Source organism: Falco punctatus, assembly GCF_963210335.1.
Source record: "Falco punctatus genome assembly, chromosome: 10".
Lineage (NCBI taxonomy): Eukaryota > Metazoa > Chordata > Aves > Falconiformes > Falconidae > Falco > Falco punctatus.
This window is the reverse complement of record NC_137590.1, coordinates 40356265-40378142: the sequence shown is the minus strand read 5'-3', so window position 1 is coordinate 40378142 and position 21878 is coordinate 40356265. Positions and strand designations below refer to the sequence as shown.

The 21878-nt window shown below is 43.3% G+C and overlaps 1 protein-coding gene and 1 long non-coding RNA gene across 2 annotated transcripts in view; one reads left to right on the top strand and one right to left on the bottom strand.

Annotated features, from left to right (window-relative positions):
- Positions 1-21878, bottom strand: part of LOC308070786 — a 290385-nt gene that overhangs the window by 144633 nt on the left and 123874 nt on the right. The window lies entirely within an intron of this gene.
- LOC308070779 (protein NYNRIN-like) lies at positions 372-3201 on the top strand. The gene is made up of 2 exons (XM_080405311.1): positions 372-2054; positions 3006-3201. Exons 1-2 carry the CDS (start codon positions 827-829, stop codon positions 3128-3130), a joined length of 1353 nt encoding a protein of 450 aa, XP_080261437.1. The 5' UTR covers positions 372-826; the 3' UTR covers positions 3131-3201.

The window sequence follows — 21878 nt, the reverse complement described above, 5'->3', positions numbered from 1 at the left end:
AGTATCTGCTTATCCTTTGACAGTGGATGATCAAAAACAAATTAACCCTGATGTCTGGTACTCTCCGGACACAATTAGTAGACTGGAAATCCCACCGATTAAAATCCAAATTTCCGAACCCCACATACCTGTGAGGGTAAAGCAATATCCCATATCCCTAGAAGGACGGAGGGGATTAAAACCAGAAATTGATCGATTGTTAGCACACGGAATCTTAGAGCCTTGTATGTCACCCTTTAACACTCCCATTCTGCCTGTAAAGAAACCAAATGGGAACTATCGGCTCGTACATGATTTAAGGGAAATAAACAAAAGAACTATCACCCGGTTCCCTGTAGTAGCAAATCCATACACCCTACGAAGTAAGCTAGGACCCCATAAATCCTGGTATAGTGTGGCTGATTTAAAGGATGCCTTTTGGGCCTGTCCACTGGCAGAAGAATGCCGTGATTATTTTGCCTTTGAATGGGAAGACATAGAGACAGGCCGTAGACAGCAATTAAGGTGGACCGTGCTCCCCCAAGGGTTCACTGAGTCCCCTAATCTGTTTGGACAGGCCCTGGAAGAGCTCTTAAAAGAATACCAGGTACAAACGGGAAACGTGCTGTTACAGTATGTAGATGATCTGCTTATAGCAGGAAATAATAAGGAGGATGTAAGAAAAGAAAGCATTCGACTCCTAAATTTTCTTGCACAAAAGGGCCTACGGGTATCGCAAGAAAAGTTACAATTTGTGGAGGAAAAAGTGAAATATTTGGGGCATTATTTGTTTAACGGCAAGAAGATATTAGATCCAGAGCGCATTAAAGGAATTCTGGAATTACCTATGCCTGTCACAAAGAGGCAAATTCGGCAGGCATTAGGGCTATTTGGGTATTGTAGGCAATGGATAGAAAACTACAGCTTTAAAGTTAAATTCTTATATGAACAACTGTCTAAAGACAAAATACCCAAGTGGACCCCTCAGGATAAAGAGCAGTTTGCCAGTCTCAAAAGGGAGCTAAGTCAAGCACCGGCTTTAAGCCTCCCAGATTTAAAGCGGCCATTCCATTTATTCGTTAACATACATGAAGGAACGGCATTCGGAGTATTAACTCAGAAATGGGCAGGACAAAAGAAACCGGTGGCATACTTATCAAAGCTGTTAGACCCTGTGAGCAGGGGTTGGCCGAGTTGTTTACAAATTATTGTTGCTGCTGCCTTATTACTTGAAGAAACGAATCGTATTACCTTTAATGGAGAAGTTGTCCTATATGCACCTCATAATATAAGGGGGGTGCTTCAACAAAAAGCAGAAAAATGGCTTACAGATAGCCGACTGCTAAAGTATGAGGGAATACTCATAGAATCTCCAAAACTATCCCTAAGGACTATCAAAGCGGTTAACCCTGCAGAATTTTTATACCCAGGGGAAAGTACTGAGTTAGTACATAATTGTCTTCAAACAATTGAACAACAGACACGCATTAGACCAGACTTAGAAGAAGAAGAACTACAATGTGGAGAAGTACTATTTATAGATGGGTCATCACGAATAGTGGAAGGTAAACGATTGTCTGGATATGCCATCATTAAATCAGAGAAAGGAGAATTTAAGACAATAGAATCGGGCCCCCTAAGTGCCAGCTGGTCGGCTCAAGCCTGTGAGCTGTATGCATTGTGGAAAGCATTAGAGTCACTGAAGGGAAAGGATGGAACTATATATACAGACTCACGCTATGCGTACGGAGTAGTACACACTTTTGGGAAAATATGGGAGGAAAGAGGATTCGTTAACTCACAGGGAAAAGAACTGATACACCCAGAATTAATTCGGCGAGTTCTGGGGGCATTAAAAATGCCAAATAAAATAGCAGTTGTACATATAAAGGGACACCAGCGAGGTACAAGTTACCAAGTTAGGGGAAATAATGCAGCTGATACAGAAGCAAAACGAGTGGCAGGCAATTATAGTACGATTTTAACTATACAACAAATACCTGTTAGTAAAAATTTGAGGTTTGAGTCTGCAGAAAAGGAAAAACTAGAACAAATGGGAGCTAAGGAACAGGATGGTAAGTATATATTGCCAGATGGGAGAGAAGTTTTACCAAAGGGTATAGCACTCGAAATATTTTCAAAAATACACAGTAAAACACACTGGGGAACCCAGGCGTTAGTTGATCATTTTAATCAACTGTTTGCCTGTATAGGTGTATATAATGTAGCAAAAGCAGTTACAGCAGCCTGTGAGACCTGTCAAAAAGTAAACCGAAACAACATGAGGCAAAAACCTCTTGGAGGACGTTCCCCAGCATACAGACCCTTTTCACACATGCAGGTGGATTTTACTGAATTACCTAGGGTAGGGCGTTACAAATATCTCTTAGTACTGGTAGATCATTTAACCCATTATGTTGAGGCTTTTTCTACCTCCAGGACAACAGCTAACCAAGTTACTAAAGTGTTACTTGAACACATTATACCTCGATATGGAGTACCTGAGGTAATCGACTCAGACAGAGGAAAACACTTTGTGTCAAAAATTGTTAAAGATCTAACAGAAAGCTTGGGTATTAAGTGGGAATACCATACGCCATGGCATCCACAAAGTTCGGGAAAAGTTGAAAGGATGAATGGGGAAATCAAAACTATTCTAACTAAATTAATGATAGAAACCAAATTATCATGGATTAAGTGCCTACCCATGGCACTATTAATTCTCAGAACTAGACCCCGAGCGGATGTGGGAATATCAGCATTCGAAATGGTGTATGGAATGCCCTATAGAATTGAAAGCCCACAAACAAATATTTTAATTCGTGATCGTGTGATTAATGAATATGTTTTACAATTAGCAGAACATCGTAACAAGCTTTGGGAACGCGGACTGATTGTGCAACGACCCCCGTTGGACTTAAAAATTCATAATCTTAAACCTGGGGACTGGGTATTGGTTAAAACGTGGAAAGAAGAAACCCTAAAACCCAATTGGGAGGGACCTTATCTTGTTTTACTTACAACAGAAACAGCTGTCCGGACTGCTGAGCGTGGATGGACTCATGCCAGTCGCATTAAAGGCCCAGTGACGAGACCCCACTGGAAAGTAATTAGTACACCAGGTGACACCAAGATAACATTGAGAAGATAAAGTTATGATAGAGATTTTACTTGATTATTTTGACGCATTACCTTTTGGTATAAAGTGTGTATTGTTGTTTATATTTGCTATAGTTATCTCGCTTTTTATCTATTATATATGGAAATGTAAGAAGTGTAATTGCTAAGCTCATGGAGCCACATGATATATGCATTTTGGATATACGAATTAGGTGTAATAATTTGAACTGCAATTGTTATCCATTTGCTTATTTTAAATGTAAGGTATGCCAGGGTAAATGGTGGACACACTGTGAATTCGGATACTCTCCGGCAGGAGTTTGCACACAGTGTTGGAAAAAATTCAAAGAGCTCTCACTAAGTGGAGACTAAAACAATTAGAGTCTAAAAAAAAAAAAAAAAAAAAAAAAATTATTCGGGAATCCCAAGAGTGGTGGGAAATTTTTGCTAAAGGAATAAACCCTCAATATTATTGTTACCACTCCAACCAGTTCCCCTTTATAGCTGAAATCTTGGCTATAAAATGCAGAAGGGAAGTACAAACCGTGTTTTGCTTTGCCCCATTAGTTAAAAGCTGCAAAGTGGGAAGCCTATATAAACAGGCAGACAGCCTGAAGCAGCTGTTCTCCTGAAGAATTCCCTTGCTGCCGTGAAGATGATACACCCCGTGGCTCGAAGCAACCGAGTCGACGGGCAAGGCAGAGGAGGAACAAACTGTGGAGAAAAGAACCAGAACAATGGGACACTAAAGCAACAATGGCCGAACTTCCCCAGGACTGGTAAAAATATACTTAAATTGGCAAAATTGATAGACACCTTTTTTCCTGGTATACTGTTAGTTTTGTTATTGATAATAACCAAAGCAAAAGGGGGAAACCCACATGAACCATTTAAGTGGGAACTAATATCTTGGGAAGGAACGAAAACAATAGCCACTTTTAGCAACCCAGGGCCACCTGAATTCGTAGTGAAACTTTGTGATTTAGTACCAATACCTTGTGAAAAAGGACCTCCATTTTATTTATGCCCGGCCTCTGGACAGCCTTACTGTCATTATCCCGGACACTATTATTGTGGTTATTGGGGATGTGAGACAATAGCCTCGGGCTGGACAGTAAAGGCTCCTGATAAATATATAAAAGCAACCTGGACTCCTAACGGATGTGTACCTGAACAAACAGGTGTAGATCTTACAGGTCTGCGTGACGTGGATTATGTAGCTCCACGTAACAAGAAAGTCTGTACTCACATCAAATTTCAAGTATTGCATCCCCTAGAAGACGAATGGTTGGTAGGACGAACATGGGGAATACGTGTCTATGCAGGAATTCCTAAAGATTGGGGAGGGCATTTTCTCATAAGAAAAATTAAAATACCACATGATTCACTCCCTGTTGGGCCGAATAAAGTATTGAATTCACCCACTTTTCCTAAGAAAAAGATTGTCCCCACAAGTGTTACAACCACTCGTCCAAATTCCCTATCAGTAACAGATAGAACAACTAATGACACAGTGACTGAGTCCTCTTTAGTTAGGGATTCAGGAGTGTCAGAATCCAAAGACCCCTTATGGGATTTAATGCAAGCCTCTTATCGTACCCTTAATGAAAGCAAACCAAATTTAACTAAGGAATGCTGGTTATGTTACAATGTTAGACCACCATATTTTGAGGCAATCGGAATACCAGATAGGATTCAATGGTCTAGTGGTTCAAACCCACAAGAATGTCCATGGGATGACCAGAAGAACCATACGCAAGGAATTACTATTCAATTAGTAACAGGTCAAGGAAAATGTATAGGTACAGTGCCCGAAAAATATCAGTCTTTGTGTAATCAAACAATCACTAAAGTTAACATAAAGAAACATAAGAATCAAAATGACAAATGGGCTATCCCAACACCAGGAGCTAAATGGGTTTGTTCAGACATCGGAGTAACGCCTTGCCTATCCCTAAACGTGTTTAATCAATCTCAGTTTTGTGTACAGGTGATTATTGTTCCTCGTCTGATCTATCACACCTCTGAGGAGGTGTTACGCCACTTTGAAGGAGTCCTGAATAGACAAAAACGAGAGCCAATTACAGTGGTAACCCTAGCTACACTGCTGATAGCGGGCGGAGTTGGAGCAGGTACAGGCATAGCCTCCCTAGTAAAAGGTCAGGAATTACAAAGTTTGCAGATGGCTGTAGATGAGGATTTAGCAAAAATAGAACAATCTATCCAAAATTTAGCCACTTCAGTAAAGTCTTTATCAGAAGTAGTGCTGCAAAATAGAAGAGGATTAGATCTATTGTTTTTAAAGGAAGGAGGGTTATGTGTAGCTCTTAATGAAGAATGTTGTTCTTTTGCTGACCATACGGGAGTAGTCCAGGACACCATGTCTGAACTCCGGAAAAGGTTAGATCAACGTAAGAAAGATCGTGAGGTGAGCAGGTCATGGTATGAAAACTGGTTTAATGTTTCACCTTGGCTAACTACTTTGTTGTCTGCTTTAGCAGGACCGCTTATTATATTGATTCTGGGACTTATATTTGGGCCTTGTATATTACGCTATATTTTACACTTTATTAGAGAACGATTTGACATAGCTAAATTGCTTATTTTAACTATGAAGTCTAGGGAAAATATAAGAGTGTATCTATTAATGAGGATGAAGATTGTTGCGAATGTGTTATGCCACGTGAAAATTGTGCCTATTGTAATTGTGAGGTATTACCTTGTGAGTGTTATGATAAATGTTGGGATTGTGGAAAAAGGTTTATTTGCAGTGCCGAGAATGAAAGTAGTGTCTAATAAACAATAATAGGATAAAAAGAAAAAGGGGGGATTGTAAGAAACTATGGACTAAGATATTGTTTATTAAGATTTATGTTAAGCATAATGTAAAGACTAGGCGCCAGATATCCAGAATGCCTCTTGTGAAAAATAAGATAACCGCCAGATGTTGCTTGTAAAAGAGAAGATAACCGCCAGACAGAAACAAGACAGACGACCCCATATAAAGATATAGGAGTAAGGGGTTAACACCTCCACTACATCCAGGATGCTGCTTGTAAAAGAGAAGATAACCGCCAGACAGAAACAAGACAGAAGACCCCATATAAAGATATATGAGTAAGGGGTTAACACCTCCACTACTTCATGAACACGAAAGTAAAGTATAAAAAAGGACTGTTTAAACTGCTCAGGGCGGCAGCTGGCGGAGCGCAGACTCCCCTGCCGTCCAGCGCTGTCTTTGCTCATATTCTACTTGCTATAATTAATAAAATTTTAATTGGATTATGATCAATTGTGGTCTCAATTTATAACACATTACATAGCTCTCTCTCTTATCCCAAGGCGTCCAAACCTTACAGTCAGGGCATTCAATTTCTTGTCGCCACCATACATATAATAATTCTTTACACCATATACACTTTAAAACATACAGAGGTTCACATTCACCCCTCGGATGTTCAAGACAATAACCACATACCAACATTTGTAATATACTGAATACAGAAATGTTCTCACATTTCCAGCATAAATGAGTATAACAATTATTAATAACCTTGTAATTATTAATTAAAAGGCCACTTTTCTCCACATTCCAACTTATAAAGCGGCCACCATTTTACAATATTTTATCAATGTTTTTCTATTCACATTTCCACCAGCGGATCCTCCAATATCCCTCCAGTGACTCAAAACACATCCTAACGGGCTTTTCTTTAAAATCCCACCACTCTGTTTTCTTCCCATTTTTCCAGCTTACACTCACAGAACACACTTATCACTTACAGAATTTCTACTTACAAAATGCAACACACAGGTATCTTTCTACAGCAACACCAAGAGCTCACTATTATTATCAAAAATATAGCCAAAATCACAGTAACAATTATCAAAGTCAAATTCCACATTCCATAAATCCGGTAACCAAAATAAGCAACACTGCAGCAAATAAGCTTGAAACAATGAATATTCCATTAACGCCTATACATATTCATTACCTGAACCCGCCTACCCTCGCTTCGTATGCTAATTAGCTTATCAGTCTTTCACGCTTGTGCAGATTCTTCCAAAAATTGTGGGCCGGGGTCTTTAGAATATAACAATTATTAATAACCTTGTAATTATTAATTAAAAGGCCACTTTTCTCCACATTCCAGCTTACACTCACAGAACACACTTATCACTTACAGAATTACTACTTACAAAATGCAACACACAGGTATCTTTCTACAGCAACACCAAGAGCTCACTATTATTATAAAAAATATAGCCAAAATCACAGTAACAATTAGGGTACTGCTTCTCTAATCCCCTGAATTACTATAGTTCTCAGGTCCTGCATATGAGTTCTATGCGCCGGATCCTGATTATCCCAATTAGGTCTTTGGAGTGGCCATTTAATATCTGCTTGGGGTCCCTGGGTTTCCTCGGTAGTAAATAATTGACAAAGGATAGATTGCATCTTATCCCAAGTATAAAGGTTTGGTCCCAGAAATTGATCTAATCTTTCTGCCACTCCGAGTGGGTCCTCAATTAAGTTTCCCATCTCGGTCCTTTTAAAATCTCGTAGGTCAGCCGAATTTAGAGGCACAGAAATATATCCGATCACAGGTTGAGGTCCCCCCATGGGCTTTTCTCTTAGGGGGTATATTTGAGCTGCCCCTTTTTGACTTCCAGTTACGCGTCTAGGAAGAGGGGGAGAGACCCTTGTTCCGACTCTGGTGGGGGAATGGGCGCTCTGGGGACCTCTGCAGGAGCAGGAGGAGGAATGTAAGGAGGGGGGGTTAGAAGGGTTTCGTCTAACTCTCCCTTCTTTTTCTTTTGTTTAGTTTTTTTATTTCATTCAGCGGGTAAAGTCTAGCTCCCGGTTTTTTAGCCACACCTCCACATATTGACTCTCCTCCGGGTTAAGGGGTTTTTTTATTATTAACCCAGAGGTTTAATTGCTGTCTTACCCAATCTTCTTCTGACCCATAGACTGGCCAAAAGACATTTTTTGAAATCTTCTTCCCTCCCCATATCTTAGTACAATATTCTATCACTTTCTGCTTATCTTTCCCTAGGGTTCCAGGGAAATATCTCCAATTGTCCAAGATATATGCCAGAGGGGTATTCTTAGGTACAGTGGGTACCCTTCCCATGGGAGTCGAAGGCTTGCTGCCCTTCGCCCCCATCTTCTGGAATATCCACAAACATACACTCACTCGCTCCCCTTTTTCCTGGCCCAGTCCCTCGCGGGAGATGGGAGACGCAGTACTTAAGAGTCCACACTCGCTTGGTTCAGTATATCGAACCTCTCATTCGTTATATTCCAGGAAACCCAATCCCGCCCGAACGGCAAACCTTGCGAACAAATTCGCAATATACTTACGCGTCCTGCGTCTTCGTCCAGACTCCCGTGCACAGAATTTTTATGGGATTTTACCGGTTTCTCCTTTGCTCATTATTCTAGAATTTAGGTTCGTCGGTAAGGTTGGAGTAAGCTGTTGGTCGCGGGGCCGCGAAATGCCGCGGGGCGCCCCCCCGGAGGACCAAAGCCCACTGTTCCTTATCCGAGTCACGGCACCAGAAATTGTTATAAATTGAGACCACAATTGATCATAATCCAATTAAAATTTTATCAATTATAGCAAGTAGAATATGAGCAAAGACAGCGCTGGACGGCAGGGGAGTCTGCGCTCCGCCAACTGCCGCCCTGAGCAGTTTAAACAGTCCTTTTTTATACTTTTTACTTTCGTGTTTATGAAGTAGTGGAGGTGTTAACCCCTTACTCATATATCTTTATATGGGGTTGTCTGTCTTGTTTCTGTCTGGCGGTTATCTTCTCTTTTACAAGCAGCATGTAGTGGAGGTGTTAACCCCTTACTCCTATATCTTTATATGGGGTCGTCTGTCTTGTTTCTGTCTGGCGGTTATCTTCTCTTTTACAAGCAGCATCCTGGACATCTGGCGGTTATCTTATTTTTCACAAGAGGCATCCTGGATATCTGGCGCCTAGTCTTTACATTATGCTTAACATAAATCTTAATAAACAATATCCTAGTCCATAGTTTCTTACAAACAGTATCGTCTTCTTTTGGATTAACATTATACATAGGTGGAAGGGCACACCAAACAAGAACTGGTTCAGTCCAAAAGTTCGAAACATAGCATGCCTTCTCTGAACATACCTCTGGGGTCATTCCCTTCATTCCCTCTTTTTTTATGCAAAGAGAAACACTTTTACCATAACAGAGAAGCCCCTAGAAGCCCCTATTTACATCTCTGAGCCCGGACACAAACCGCAGCTGTGTGCTCCACCATGCTCAGGGCAGGAATCATTTATGCCGTTACACAGCTATGTATCTCTACAAGCGTGCAGACACCTATTAAACACTAGATAACCATGTTTATCTTTCCTATTCTCCTTCACAATACCTAGCTGTTCTCTCATCTCTTGTTAGGTCAAAATATTCTCCAGTTTCCTCTCCTAGCTCTCTCTTCAGACATTCTCTAACCTCTTTTTTGCTTGTTAATTGCGAGGAGGCAAAGGGGGTGTGTAGCTGGGTGACCATGACCTGCTTTATGTTACAGTCAACTAAACACTGAATACAGAAAAAAAAACCCCGTATGGGAGACATAAGGCAAACATCAATAAGGTGGTTAAAGATAATTATAATAAATCCTGTAATACTTTTGAGTCATGACCCAAAGTTTCCCAGCCGTGAGAAGAGACCAAAGGCATCCCGCCCCTGGCTCTGTTGCAGATCTTTGTTTTAAGGCTTTTGAGTTTTGTATACTTTTGTAAATTAATTCACAGTGATCACTCAGATTCACGTAACACATCCTATCAAAGTCTTCACACTTGTGTCCCTGTGCTAATAATAAAAATCAATAGCAACTCGGTTCTGTAGCAACGTATGATGGACAGAATCAACATCTGTTAATAAGCCAGAAAAAAAAAAAAGTATTTGTAGTATTACTTTGTTTAGCAAGCTAGCAGCCTAATTTACTAAGCAAGTTAAAAGCGTGTACTATTCTTACAGAAGAGATTAGAGAAGCAAAAATCTGTTATGCTGCATTCCAGAACTCAGCCTGAGAATTACAGTCTGCTGTGAGCTCTGCGTTACAACCATTTGACACATGTTGGGGTTGCGGTTGTGAAAGTTGCCTGTTTACAATTTTCATTGACATTATCACAGCTAGTTGTTTTAAAAGCAACCCTTGAGCTTCCTGATGTTCAACTTGCTGCAAAATATTCTGAAGCCAATCAATCAAGTTAGTATTAAAGTTAGTGACTCTCTAGGACCCGGCAAGACTGTGGCAAGACTCCCGCATCCGGACTGCCTTAATAGCCATTCCTTCATTTGCAAACAGTTGTCCCTGGGATACCTTGCCTGAGTCACAGAATCGGCACAATTAATTTCTCCAGCCAACTGCTCATAGTTAACAGCAATTCCCCGATTAAGGTTTTCAGTCAAGGCCACTACACATAGCTCACAAAAATCAGATAACCACATCATATACTGTATCAGTTAGTACCATACAAAGCAATGACTTCCAATCATGCAGTGTGAGTGTATAAGGCTCTGCCATCACTTCAAGAAGGAACATAGCAAATGTATTATGAATCCTCCCTTCCCGCACTGCTTTGCTTAACTCTTTAACAGCCTCGTATTGCACAGGCTGCCACTCTGCAGGTTGATTTGTCTGACAAAATACTGAACATGCCATAGCGACTCCCAAAACCCATCACTGAAGTGTTTCCCACTTGCATTCCTGTCACCAATCCCTCAGACTCCCTTTCACCCTCCCCAAAAATACAATCAATGCATCAGGAGAGACAAGGGGGTGGGGGAAAGGTCTAGCTCCTTTTCCAGATCTATAGGACCTGGATCAAAAGGTTTATCAGTGTCAATGGAATCATTGTCCGAGTTGTCCTGTTCCCGTGCTTGGTCCTGTGTTGTGAGGGTCGCTGCAATCAGTGACAGAAGCTTTGGGGGCAGAGGAGGTGTGGACGGAATCGCCATCACTGACGGTGTCTTGAGAAGAGTCGCGCTGTCGGTGGAATTTACAGCTTCCTCTGGTTTAGCACCGTTAGTAGAATTAGTCCACACTTGGCAAAGAGTAGTCAGAATTTGCCACCAAGGTGCTAAATGCATTCCCGACACGGAGCTCCCCTCCGCGGCAGCATCATACAATCGGCTGCTGTATGTACACACTTTCATTCTTTCAAAGTCTCTAAAGTTTCTTGGCTGCTCACCTGTCTCGATGAATACAGGTGTTATCCTCGGGGTTTAGGTTGTCCGCCTGGTCCAGCCAGCCAGACGACCGTTCAGCCAAGCCGTCTCCTCCGGAACACAGCCCTCTTCACGAGCTGTCTTTTTTATCGACCAGCTCCGTCCTTATTCTTCCAAGGCTTCGGAACACCACCATAGGGGTCACCATTTGAGGAGACTGAGGCACGGACTCCCTGATCTGACTAGAAGACCCTTCATGAGTCCATATACGTCTCTTTCTGGGGACGAAGCCTGATTCCCCATTACGGATTTCCCACAGCTCACCTCTCAGCTCCGGAGGGATTTCAGGCCGGCTCCTGCTTCCTTTCAGCAGATCATTCAAAGTTCTGTGGGATTTGCTGCATGTCGCTCAGATAGGCGATTCGAGAGCCCTTCACGTCAGATCCTTAAACGCATCACGTCGGGGTCACCAATTTGCGGCGAATGAAGAGACGGGACGCAGCTTGATGCAAGCAAATGTCAATTTATTGTACAGAAGCACGAGGTTTTATAGACTTTCAGAAGCTGCGCGTTTGAAACAGATTGGTTCTTGAAGCTAAGCCTTGCAGACTAGGCAATCCCTGATTGGTGGTTAACTGCCATCAATTAACAGCAAGGTGTTACCTTTCCTTGGCGCCATCCATCTCCCACTCCCCTGTGCTCTGCAAACATGCCTCATCATGTTAATTGTTGTCTAGACAAGCTCGAGCACATTCCCCTCAGCTAACCGATTGCCACGCATGGTCCTAGTTTCCGGACCGCTCCTGCATGTAACAAAGTATTATAATCCAATGTTCCATTAAATGGCCACTTAACTTCGCCCTCTAACTTATACAATGGCCACCACTGATTACAATATTTAATGAGGGTCTTTTTACTTTCTGTGCTTCCCTTCCCAACAATATCCTTCCAATGGGCGAGTATACAACCCAGAGGACTCTTTTTTAGTATCCCTCCTTGGGTGTTACCCATTTTCAATATACTCTTAAGGAATTTAAACTGACTTTTAAATTCTCTTTTCACGCCTGTCAGCCACACTCTCACTTATTCTCACTCAATTCCACTCTCACGGACGTCCATGCACTCAGAGAAAATCACACACACATCACTTCACACAAACACTATGGTTCGACAAATTCAAATCGGTAGTCTATTCCAAATGCCTTATTGCCATAACCAAAATCAATACCAAAAGAAATCTAACATAGCATCGCTCCAGTTAACAACCTTTTAGCAGCTGGAAATATTTTGTGAATTACCAGAGGTCCGCTTACCCCTCTCCTGCTTCTCCTGGTTACCTCGAACTCAGTCGATCTATCCCCGAGATCGCTACCGGCCGCTCTATCGGCCAGCGAGTTTCCCAATTGCAGTCCCAAACCCTATAGGTACCCAACCCACGGGCACTATGCTGCACGCCAGACGTCTCTGCGCGATTTATCAGCAGCCCCGAATGTGCGTACGCTTAAGTCCCTTCGTTAAACATACCGTTAAATCTGCAGCTTCAAGAGGCTGTTGTCCACTCCCGCGGTGATCGGCCGGCAGCGGAGACGACTCCGAGTAAAATGCTCGGGGCGCGCCTAGGAGCATCCGCTCCGCAGTCGGTCCCGCAGCCGAGTGGAGATCCTCCTGGCTGGCTCGCCAGAACTGACGTGCGGAAAGCAGACTCCACAATCAGTAAGATTGTGAAGTAGGTATGATTATTCAGCGCTGGGCAGCACGGGGGGTAGTCCCGCCAAAACCGTGTGCGCCTGACATGAAAACTTGCTCTGTTTTTATAAGGCATCTCATTACATATTCATAATGTGTTGCAATGCGCCTATACATATGCATTACCTATCCCCGCTTCGTATTAAAATTAGTTCTGCGAGCCATTTCCGTATTTTTTTCTCGACTGAGTTTGCGCAGTGTTCCCTGGTGGTGGTCGTCAGGGGTCCTGAGGATGAAGGCAGGCGAGTCTTCCTCATGACCTCCCACATCTGGCGCAGGCTCAGTAACGTCCTGGTTTTTGTCCAAACCGCAGAACTGGCTTTGGCTTGTTCTTGCGAGGTTGTAATTGTTCTTTTGACTTATATGGTCATAAAGCTGGACTTATAAGGTCATAAGGCTCTTTACTCCCGTATACCTTATCACAACACCCAAATAAACCATGTAAGATCTGGCAAACAGCTAAGCAGACTATTATAATCGTTAAAACTTTACCCTAAACGGCCAAGCAGACTATCATTACCCTAAACAGCTAAGCAGACTATCATAATAATCGTTAAACTTTACTCTGTCTCTTAACCCCCTTCTCTCTCAGACAGGTCGAGGAAAGGAGCACTTGTTCTTTACAGAGGATGAAGTAGCAGAAATAAATGTGTAAATAGGCATGACCATTAGGCCATTAGGGGTGTTTCTATGGGTATGTCTGCTATGCCCAGAATGGTGTAAGAACAGTAATCCGCTTTGCAAATTTGGCTGTATGACCATATCACTATGTTTAGAGGTGCAGGCATCAATAGATGCAAGTGTTTTCACAGAATTAAGAAAACCATCTTGTCCATGCAGTCCAGCCATAAATGATGCACAGAACAACAAATGATAGAAAAAAAATGTATTTTCAGATGCATATGAGTAAATAGAGTATTCTGTGCTGTCCTGCACACGCATGTGTGTACATGTATTCGTAGCCAGTGAGTCGTGGCTCCTAAGCCTGATTTAAAAACTGAATGAGTTCATTATAATCCCCTCCCCCCCAAAAAAAAAAAAATAAAATATCTGAGGAATCAATCTAATCTGCTTTACTAAATAAACGTATGAAAATGCTTACCAGGGATAAACCTGGGGACTCTACATATTTCTCTCTTTTTCCTCCAACAGAATGAAATCACCTTTGAGACAATAAAGGAGTTGGAAGAGGAGCCAGTGTGTCCCATTCAGTGTTCTCTGTGTATCTGCGTGCACCGCTTCCCCTGTTTGGTTTCTGATCTAGACGGGAAGGACAGGGAGGGTGTAAGGACACTGCAACTCTCTCTCCAGAAGATTGGCTTTTGTGCTGGCTTCAGGCAGTTCTGAGCTCTTTGGGGCTTAAATCTCCCAGAATGGGTGTGATGTTGAGTTGTCTACTCCAGGGCAAATGGAGAGGAGGAGGGGCGCCTGGAGGGAGGACCACTGGCTCAGGGGACACCCTGAGCATCAGAAGTTGTTGGAACCACTGATGACTAGAGCTGTGACCAGGGGGGACCTCTCAGATTTCTCTGCATGTGGTACCCCAGTTGCTGGGACATACATTAAGCAGAGATTGTGCGGTGTGGTGGGAGGGTGACTTGGTTTGCAAAGGGGGAGCTCAGGCCAAATCCCTGCCAGGCAGGTAGAACTGCAGATCCTCCCTGTGCTTTGTGTTCACCTTGCCTATGACAACGTGCCACAGAAAAGCTGAGCACAGCCCTTTGCTGACGCCCAGCAGCTTGTGCTCCCTGCTGTGCCCCTCTGAAATGTTTTGGTTGATCGTCATTTCATGGAGAGCTCTATTGTCCCCGCAGCCAGGGCTACTGCAGCAGTAGCAAACCAGGGCTTCTAGTTACTCCCCGACACCTGCCTTCCTCCCCCTCTGCATCTCCCCAGCTCTCACAGAGGAGGGGTTGCCAGTGGTGCCTTCTTCAGGCAGGGCACATCTGCAGCTTCCATTGAATACCCTCCTTTCCTTTGAAAGCCCTGCCTCCTTCTGGCGGGTGGGGTTTGCTCATTTCCATGGGCGCTTTTGCAGGTGGTGGTGACATGGGAAGGAAAGGGACATACAGTGCTGGAGGTAAAGAGCCGCTGCGCGTCTGTTTACACTGTGTTTGTACAGCTGAGGTGGATACAAATCGGGGGTGGCTTTGCTGGAGAACTTTGCCAGGGATATAACTGACCGCCTGTTTGGGAGTCCCAGAGCAGCACGTTCGGTACCAGGAGATCGCTGCGCTGCCTGCCCTTGCCGTTGCTCTTGCGCATGCGGCAGTAAATACCTCCTCTGCACAAAACTGAGTCCGGGTAGAGTCCACGGAGACAGTTTTGGTAAGAATCCCAGGTGCTGCAGAAAAGCAGTCTGAGGTCTCAGCTGAGCTGTACTGCTTCAGAAGGGAGATTAGCCATAGATAGGTACGTGCTTTCTTTCTCAAAGAGGGGAAGGATGGTGTGGGATAGTCCTTTGCTCGGTGGTCCTGTGGGCATGTGTACTGGAGAGGAGCCATCACAGGCCACCTCTTCCTGAGCAAGCCACCACTGTGGGAGGCACTGAGATGCTCAGCAGAGGCAGTTTAGGAGCGACAGGGGTGGTCTGTCCTGCTGCTTGGAGGTAATCCCCTCCATACAACCCTGAGATGCAACGTACCCAGCTAGAAGGAATCCCAGTAGAGGTGGACAAAAAGATGAACACGTGCAGGTATTGCTCCCCAGCAACATGCGAAAAAATTCATCAGCAGTACATATCCTGGCATGTATCCGTTCATATGGAAGGTGAATATTTATGGTTTTTAGTGTAAGTCAAAAGTTGTTGGACAGTCTGGTTTGCCTTGGAACGAAACCATACAACTAAATTTCGCGAAGCAACCCGTGTTTCAAATCCGTGGACAAGGTGAAATGCCATGTGCATGAGAGCGTTTCTCATCAGCGCGGATCTTTGCTGTCTCTAAAGCAGTGCAGGCTGGGGCTGTGGGTGCTACTGGAGATACACAGCCCGCCTGCACTGCAGGAAGGTCATCCTGGTCTGACTGTCAGATGGAGCTGTATGTTGTACAATATTGTACGTGTTGTGCCAAGCTTTCTGCAGGTAAAGAAAGAAGCAGTCATGTGTTTGACAACAGCAATCATAGGTGATGCTGTGAAGAAATTCAGGGAAAATCTGCGGTGCATGGGATTTTGACTACAACCAAGCTGTAGTTCTGACTTGTCTTGGTCACTTTAATTAGTAATGTGTCATTAATTTAAAAATAACCGGTGCAGTTAAAGAGCATGGGTGTTGGTCAGAAATGCCTGGTTTCTCATGTGTAAATTCAGCAAGTCAGACGCACTGATGCAAGTGCCTGGATGAATCGGTAAAACAGGGCTGGGCTAGCCAGGGTTGGCACGGGCAGCGTGTGCAACATGTAGTTGTTTAGGCAATAGCTCTAATTCAGAGTTATGATGGAGGTGCTGAATGTGCTTGGTTTTGAAAGCACGCAGTGTTCGTTAGCTTCAATGGAAACTGCAGGATCCTGCTGTCCAAATCAATGAAACTGTGAGATACAATCCACTGTTCAGGAAAGTCAGAATATGTTTTTAAGGAAGTCTCTGTTGGTAGGTAAAACCGCTGCTGAAGCGATAGCAGCGATGGAGCGTGTGTAAAAGAGCCTAGGGAGACCTGCAGCCTTCTGGAGCCAGGCAGAGTATTTCCTGTTCACTTTAGCTATTGGTCACGAAGGGAAGATGCTTCCTACAAATTAGGGTTTGTTCTAATGGAAATAGGTGACTTGTGAATAAAGAGGGCAGTGCAGAGTTGTCTTTTTTCCCCATTTTTGGAAAACAGAATGCATTATTGTTCCAGTTTAACAATAGGTTAAATGGTTCCAGTGCAAGTAGTTATCTCTTCATTGCCATAAAAAGAAATCCATAGAACTCTATCGGTTCTGATTCTGAATCAAAGAATGAAAATAGCTTCTGAACAGGGTCCTGACTAATAATTCATGTGCTGTGATATCTGCATGGTGTTTCTTCATTGCCTTTCACTAAAATTCCTCTTTCCTGTGAAACCAGTTGTGTTTGTGGGTTTGGGATCTTTTTTTCTTTCCTCCCCTTGTTCGCGAACTGCTTGATTTTTTTCTGGTGGTGTTACAACGAACATTGTGCAGTCCTCCTAACGCTTTGTCCATCAGTACTGTTTTCACTTTTTTCTTGTTCATGTTTTAAGAGACACTATTGTTTTCTTTCTAAGGGCTGTATTTTTGTTATGTCTTGCATCATGAGTGAATTCAAAGTACTTTCAATGGCATAATACACTTTGTAGTGTAGTTTTGTGAAAATGCTTCTCTATGAATTAAAAAAAAGATCATTTTATATTATTTCAGGGGTAAACTCTGAATTAATCAATCTTGGATGTGGTGTTTCTGTCTTCTAGAAATACGTGAAGCTTAACTTTGTTTTTATAGGTTAAGAAGGAAAAAAGCAAACAAAGATGTTCAAAAGTGCAGGCCGTGGCAAAACAGGAATGTGTGGATAAATTAAATAACATCACTAATCGGCAAATGAAACAAAAGATTACTGTAAGGAAGAATGACTGTTTGAAAATGGAGAATGAAAACACGATAGAAGAAAAAGACAAAAAGAGTTTTTCATCTGGGGAGAGCTCAAAATTGATTAAAATGCCAATGAAAGGGTAAGCTAAGGAAATAATCTCTAGCTCTTATTTGTAGTACTATGTAAGTGTCTTAGGTTTTCTGATACTGTGGTAGTTGAAGTAGTTTCCTCAGTGGTGAAAGCCATAGTGAGTAGTCCACTGCTTCTCAAAAAATGAAGAAAAATTCTTTTTAGACAAAATGAAGCGCACGATGGAGGTTCAAATTTATTGCCTGCTCTAAAAAAAGAAAAGGGGAAAACAAAAGAAAACGCCCACCTAAATTCCTGTGATTTCCATGTCAACACTGAGGTAAAATGCATCTTCAAAACCAGAACTGAAGACTGGAAAAAGCAGTTATTTTTGTAGGAAATGGCCACCTAGAAAAGAAAAGTAGGAACTTGGGGTTTGCTACTACTCCCTTTTCTAGGTGATTTTAGTGATCTCCGTGCAGTTGGTGTTTTCCTTTTCATTAAGTTAATATGCCCTTTGTCGGGAGAGGGGAAAAGATGATATTACCAAACCAATCTCAAAAGTCTAAAGAAGGCACACGTATTTTTATGCAGACCTAAGCAGGAGCTTTTTCTGTCTGTCCTTCAAAGGAATCTCTGCTCTAGATGCTTTCTGTAACGTGGCTGTTGGATATAGTCCAGCTTAACCTGGATCCAGCTCAGATTCCACGTGTCCCCCTCACTCTAGGGGAAGGGTTTTAAATACTTGGGCATATTCCACGATCTTTACAGTCAAGTCTGTGATTTTATCATAGCTATTTTTTGTCTCGGTTGTTTCTGGACATCATCTTAAGTATGTCTGTTTCACAGAAATATTTTTTTATAAACCTACTCACTTGGTGTTTTGTTTTTTTTCTTTCTTTCTGTGTAATGCAGTAAAATTGCCCTGAATGCCAAAGGTGCAAAGGAAAGTAAAAGACAGCCTTCAAAGCAGAAGGCTCATCAGCAGATGAGCTCTTCCAGTGGCAATCATGGTCAAGTACCGGATGATAGCACTTCCAGTGAAACATCTGAGGATGAAGGAAGGTATGCATATAAGGAATGTTGAAAATAAAACTCACTTAATGATAAAAATTGGCCTGAGAGCTAGAGGCAAGTTTGGGGTTTTGTTGTGTGTTTAAGGTTTTTTGTAAACCTGATGCATATGAAGATTCTTGTTCTTTCGTGTGACCACCTGATGTTCTTTCTTGTTCTTTCTTGTTCTTTCCTGTGACTACCTGATGCGCTTTGTGTTGACAAACACTTCACTTCGGTTTAGAGTGCTTTTGAACATGCTGGCCAAGTCAACAATAAGGTCACGTGCACGAATTCTGATTAATTACATGAGTGTGTGTGCACAGGCATAGAAGTATTTCATGTGTTTAAAAAGGGTGAGGTATCTCAGTTTTTTCACTGCAGGTATCTCAGGATTTTTTGCCCTGCTCCCCGCTCCACCTTTTCTCTTGCAGCTGTGTACCCTCCTGACTTCTTGCCCACCCTGAACTTACTTGTGTGGGTTGTGGCAAAGTGAGAAAGAGAAGTTGTTGACACTGTTCAGCCCTAGCTAAAAATCTGGTGTGTTATCAACACTGTTTTGGTCAGAAATCTAACACACAGCCCTGTGTGGGCTGCTGTGAAGAAAATAAACTGCGTCCCAGCCAGACCCAGGACACCAGAGAATCCAAAATTACAGTTCATTGACCTGTAGGAGAAGGATTCTCGGTACTGAAGAGAGCTAAACCCCTGGTATTAAACAGGGAATGCACGTAAGCGTATAGCTACATGTCTGTAGCTGTAAGATTTCTGTCACTTTGCGTGAAGTTTAGGGAACAGTTATTTCAACTATTTGCTTAATATCTTGCGGAAAAATTAGCCTTCCAGTAGACATTAATAGCACACAATAATTGTTTCAGTCTTGAACTATATCTAGCAAAGTTACTATACCAGATTTTAGTTTAATTCAGTTCTGCAATTAAGTTTTCAAAGCAACTGTAGGTATTATTCATAATGCAAAGTAAGCATTTCAGTACTGAAATATATTTCTTGTTTTCTAGACCTGCAGCAACAACCAGGAGTGAAAGGAACGAGGTACTGTAAAACTAGTTTCTTGATAAACAGTCTCTATCAGCTTTTAATCACTTAGGTGGGAGCAGTGTTTATGTAGTGATCAACCAGATGTACAAATTGCTGCTGGTATGCAGCTTTATTGTATTTGAGACAAATCTGTGGGCTGTGAAGGAGAGAATGAATCATTCCTGCATTTGTAATGGTCTGTAATACTAGACAGTGGAATTACAGAAAGTACTGTATTTTTTGTAGGTCAGCATACCAGTGGAAGTAACTGATGACCCTGGTTTAACTCACTCATCTGACCCACCTTCAGAGGATGTCCGGTTACAAGCTTCAACCTACAAGGAGACTATGCTGCTGTTGGAAGAGCTTAGTGTGGTTCATATGGGTATGTTTTCAAGTCTCTGTCTTCAGCTGTTACAAGTTCCCCTTAAAACATGATTTCTTTGTATGCACTCCAAAGTATGTTAATTTCATATTTTGATATAGTATCTCTTTGTGACTAGAGATCCCCCTCAAAAGCTGTGAAACTGTCACTTAACCTGAGATGTTGCCTGCATTGCCAGCCGACGTGCCTTACGTTATCATTGGTTCTCTGTCTAGTCAGAGCTGGAGAAGCAGTTTCTTGCAAAGTACAGTTCAGCTCCTTCTAATGCGGTCATCAAAAGTCAGCAAGAGCTTTTTCTTCTTTATATCCCCTTGATGTGGTTTAAGCCCAGCCACACCTAAACACCTAAGCACCGCACAGCCACTCACTTGTTCCACCCCAGTGGGGTGGGGGAGAGCATCGGAAAGGGAAAAGTGAGAAAACTCATGGGTCGGCATGAAAACAGTTTAATAGCAAAAGCCACGCACGCAAGCAAAGCAAAGCAAGGAATTCATCCAGCACGTCCCATGGGCAGGCGGGTGTTCAGCCATCTCCAGGACAGCAGGGCTCCGTCACGCATAACAAATACTTGGGAAGACAAAGTGCCATCACTCTGGATGTCCCTCCCTTCCTTCGTCCTCCCCCAGCTTTATATGCTGAGCATGATGCCGTGTGGCATGGCACGTCCCTTGGGTCAGCTGGGGTCAGCTGTCCCAGCTGTGTCCCGGCCCGGCTCCTTGCGTACCCCCAGCCTGCTGGCTGGTGGGGTGGGGTGAGGAGCAGAAAAGGCCTTGGCTCTGTGTGAGCGCTGCTGGGCCATAAGGAACACATCCCCGTGCTACCAACCCTGTTTGCGGCACAGCTGTAAAACATGGCCCTGTACCAGCGACTGTGAAGAAAATTAACACTATCCCAGCCACAACCAGCACACCCCTCAACAGCTAATGAGAAAGAGTACAGCAAAATAATGGCTTTGCTTAAAAATAATAAGTACATATATATAACAAATTTCAACTGTCATAAGATGCTTGCATATATGCACAAGGCATTATATAAACATAAGCATCACTTACTAGGGCTCTTAAACTATGCTAAAATTTCATTAGGCAAGTGTTAACCTTGGCTGAAGGCCAAACTCCCCGCCCAGTGCTGCCACTGCCCCTCATTGACGAAACGGGGTGAAAAAGCCTGTGGGTCAGTGTGAAGGCAGGGCTGTCACTTCCCAGTGACTGTCACTGGCAAAACAGACTCCACCGATTAAAATACATTTGGATAGTGAGAAACAAAGACCCCAAACCTGAGAAGGACACGTCGGCACCCCCCCTGCTCAAGCTCTGCTGCGCTCCTTCCCTGCCACCTCCCCAGGCAGCACGGGGAGGCTGCGGTCTGCAGTCGGGACGTAGCAGTTTCTCTCTGCTGCTCCTTCCTCGTCCCTTTTCCCTGCTCCAGTGTGAGTCCTCCCCCAGGCTGCAGTCCTTTGGGGAAAATCTCCTCCAGCCTGGGCCCTCCATGGGTCGCAGGTCCTTCGGGAAGGATCCGCCTGCTCTGGCACGGGGTCCTGCGCAGCACTGCGCTGTGGGTATCTGCTCCAGCATGGTTCTCTCAGGGGCTGCAGGGGAATCTCTGCTCTGGCACCTGGAGCAGCACCTCTCCCTCCTCCTTCGCTGACCTGGGTGTTCGTTTGCGGGGCTGGTTTTCACATGCTTTTCCCCTTCTCTGCCCGTGTGGTGGTTTCACCCTTTCCTACGTTTGTTTTTCCTGAGGAGCTG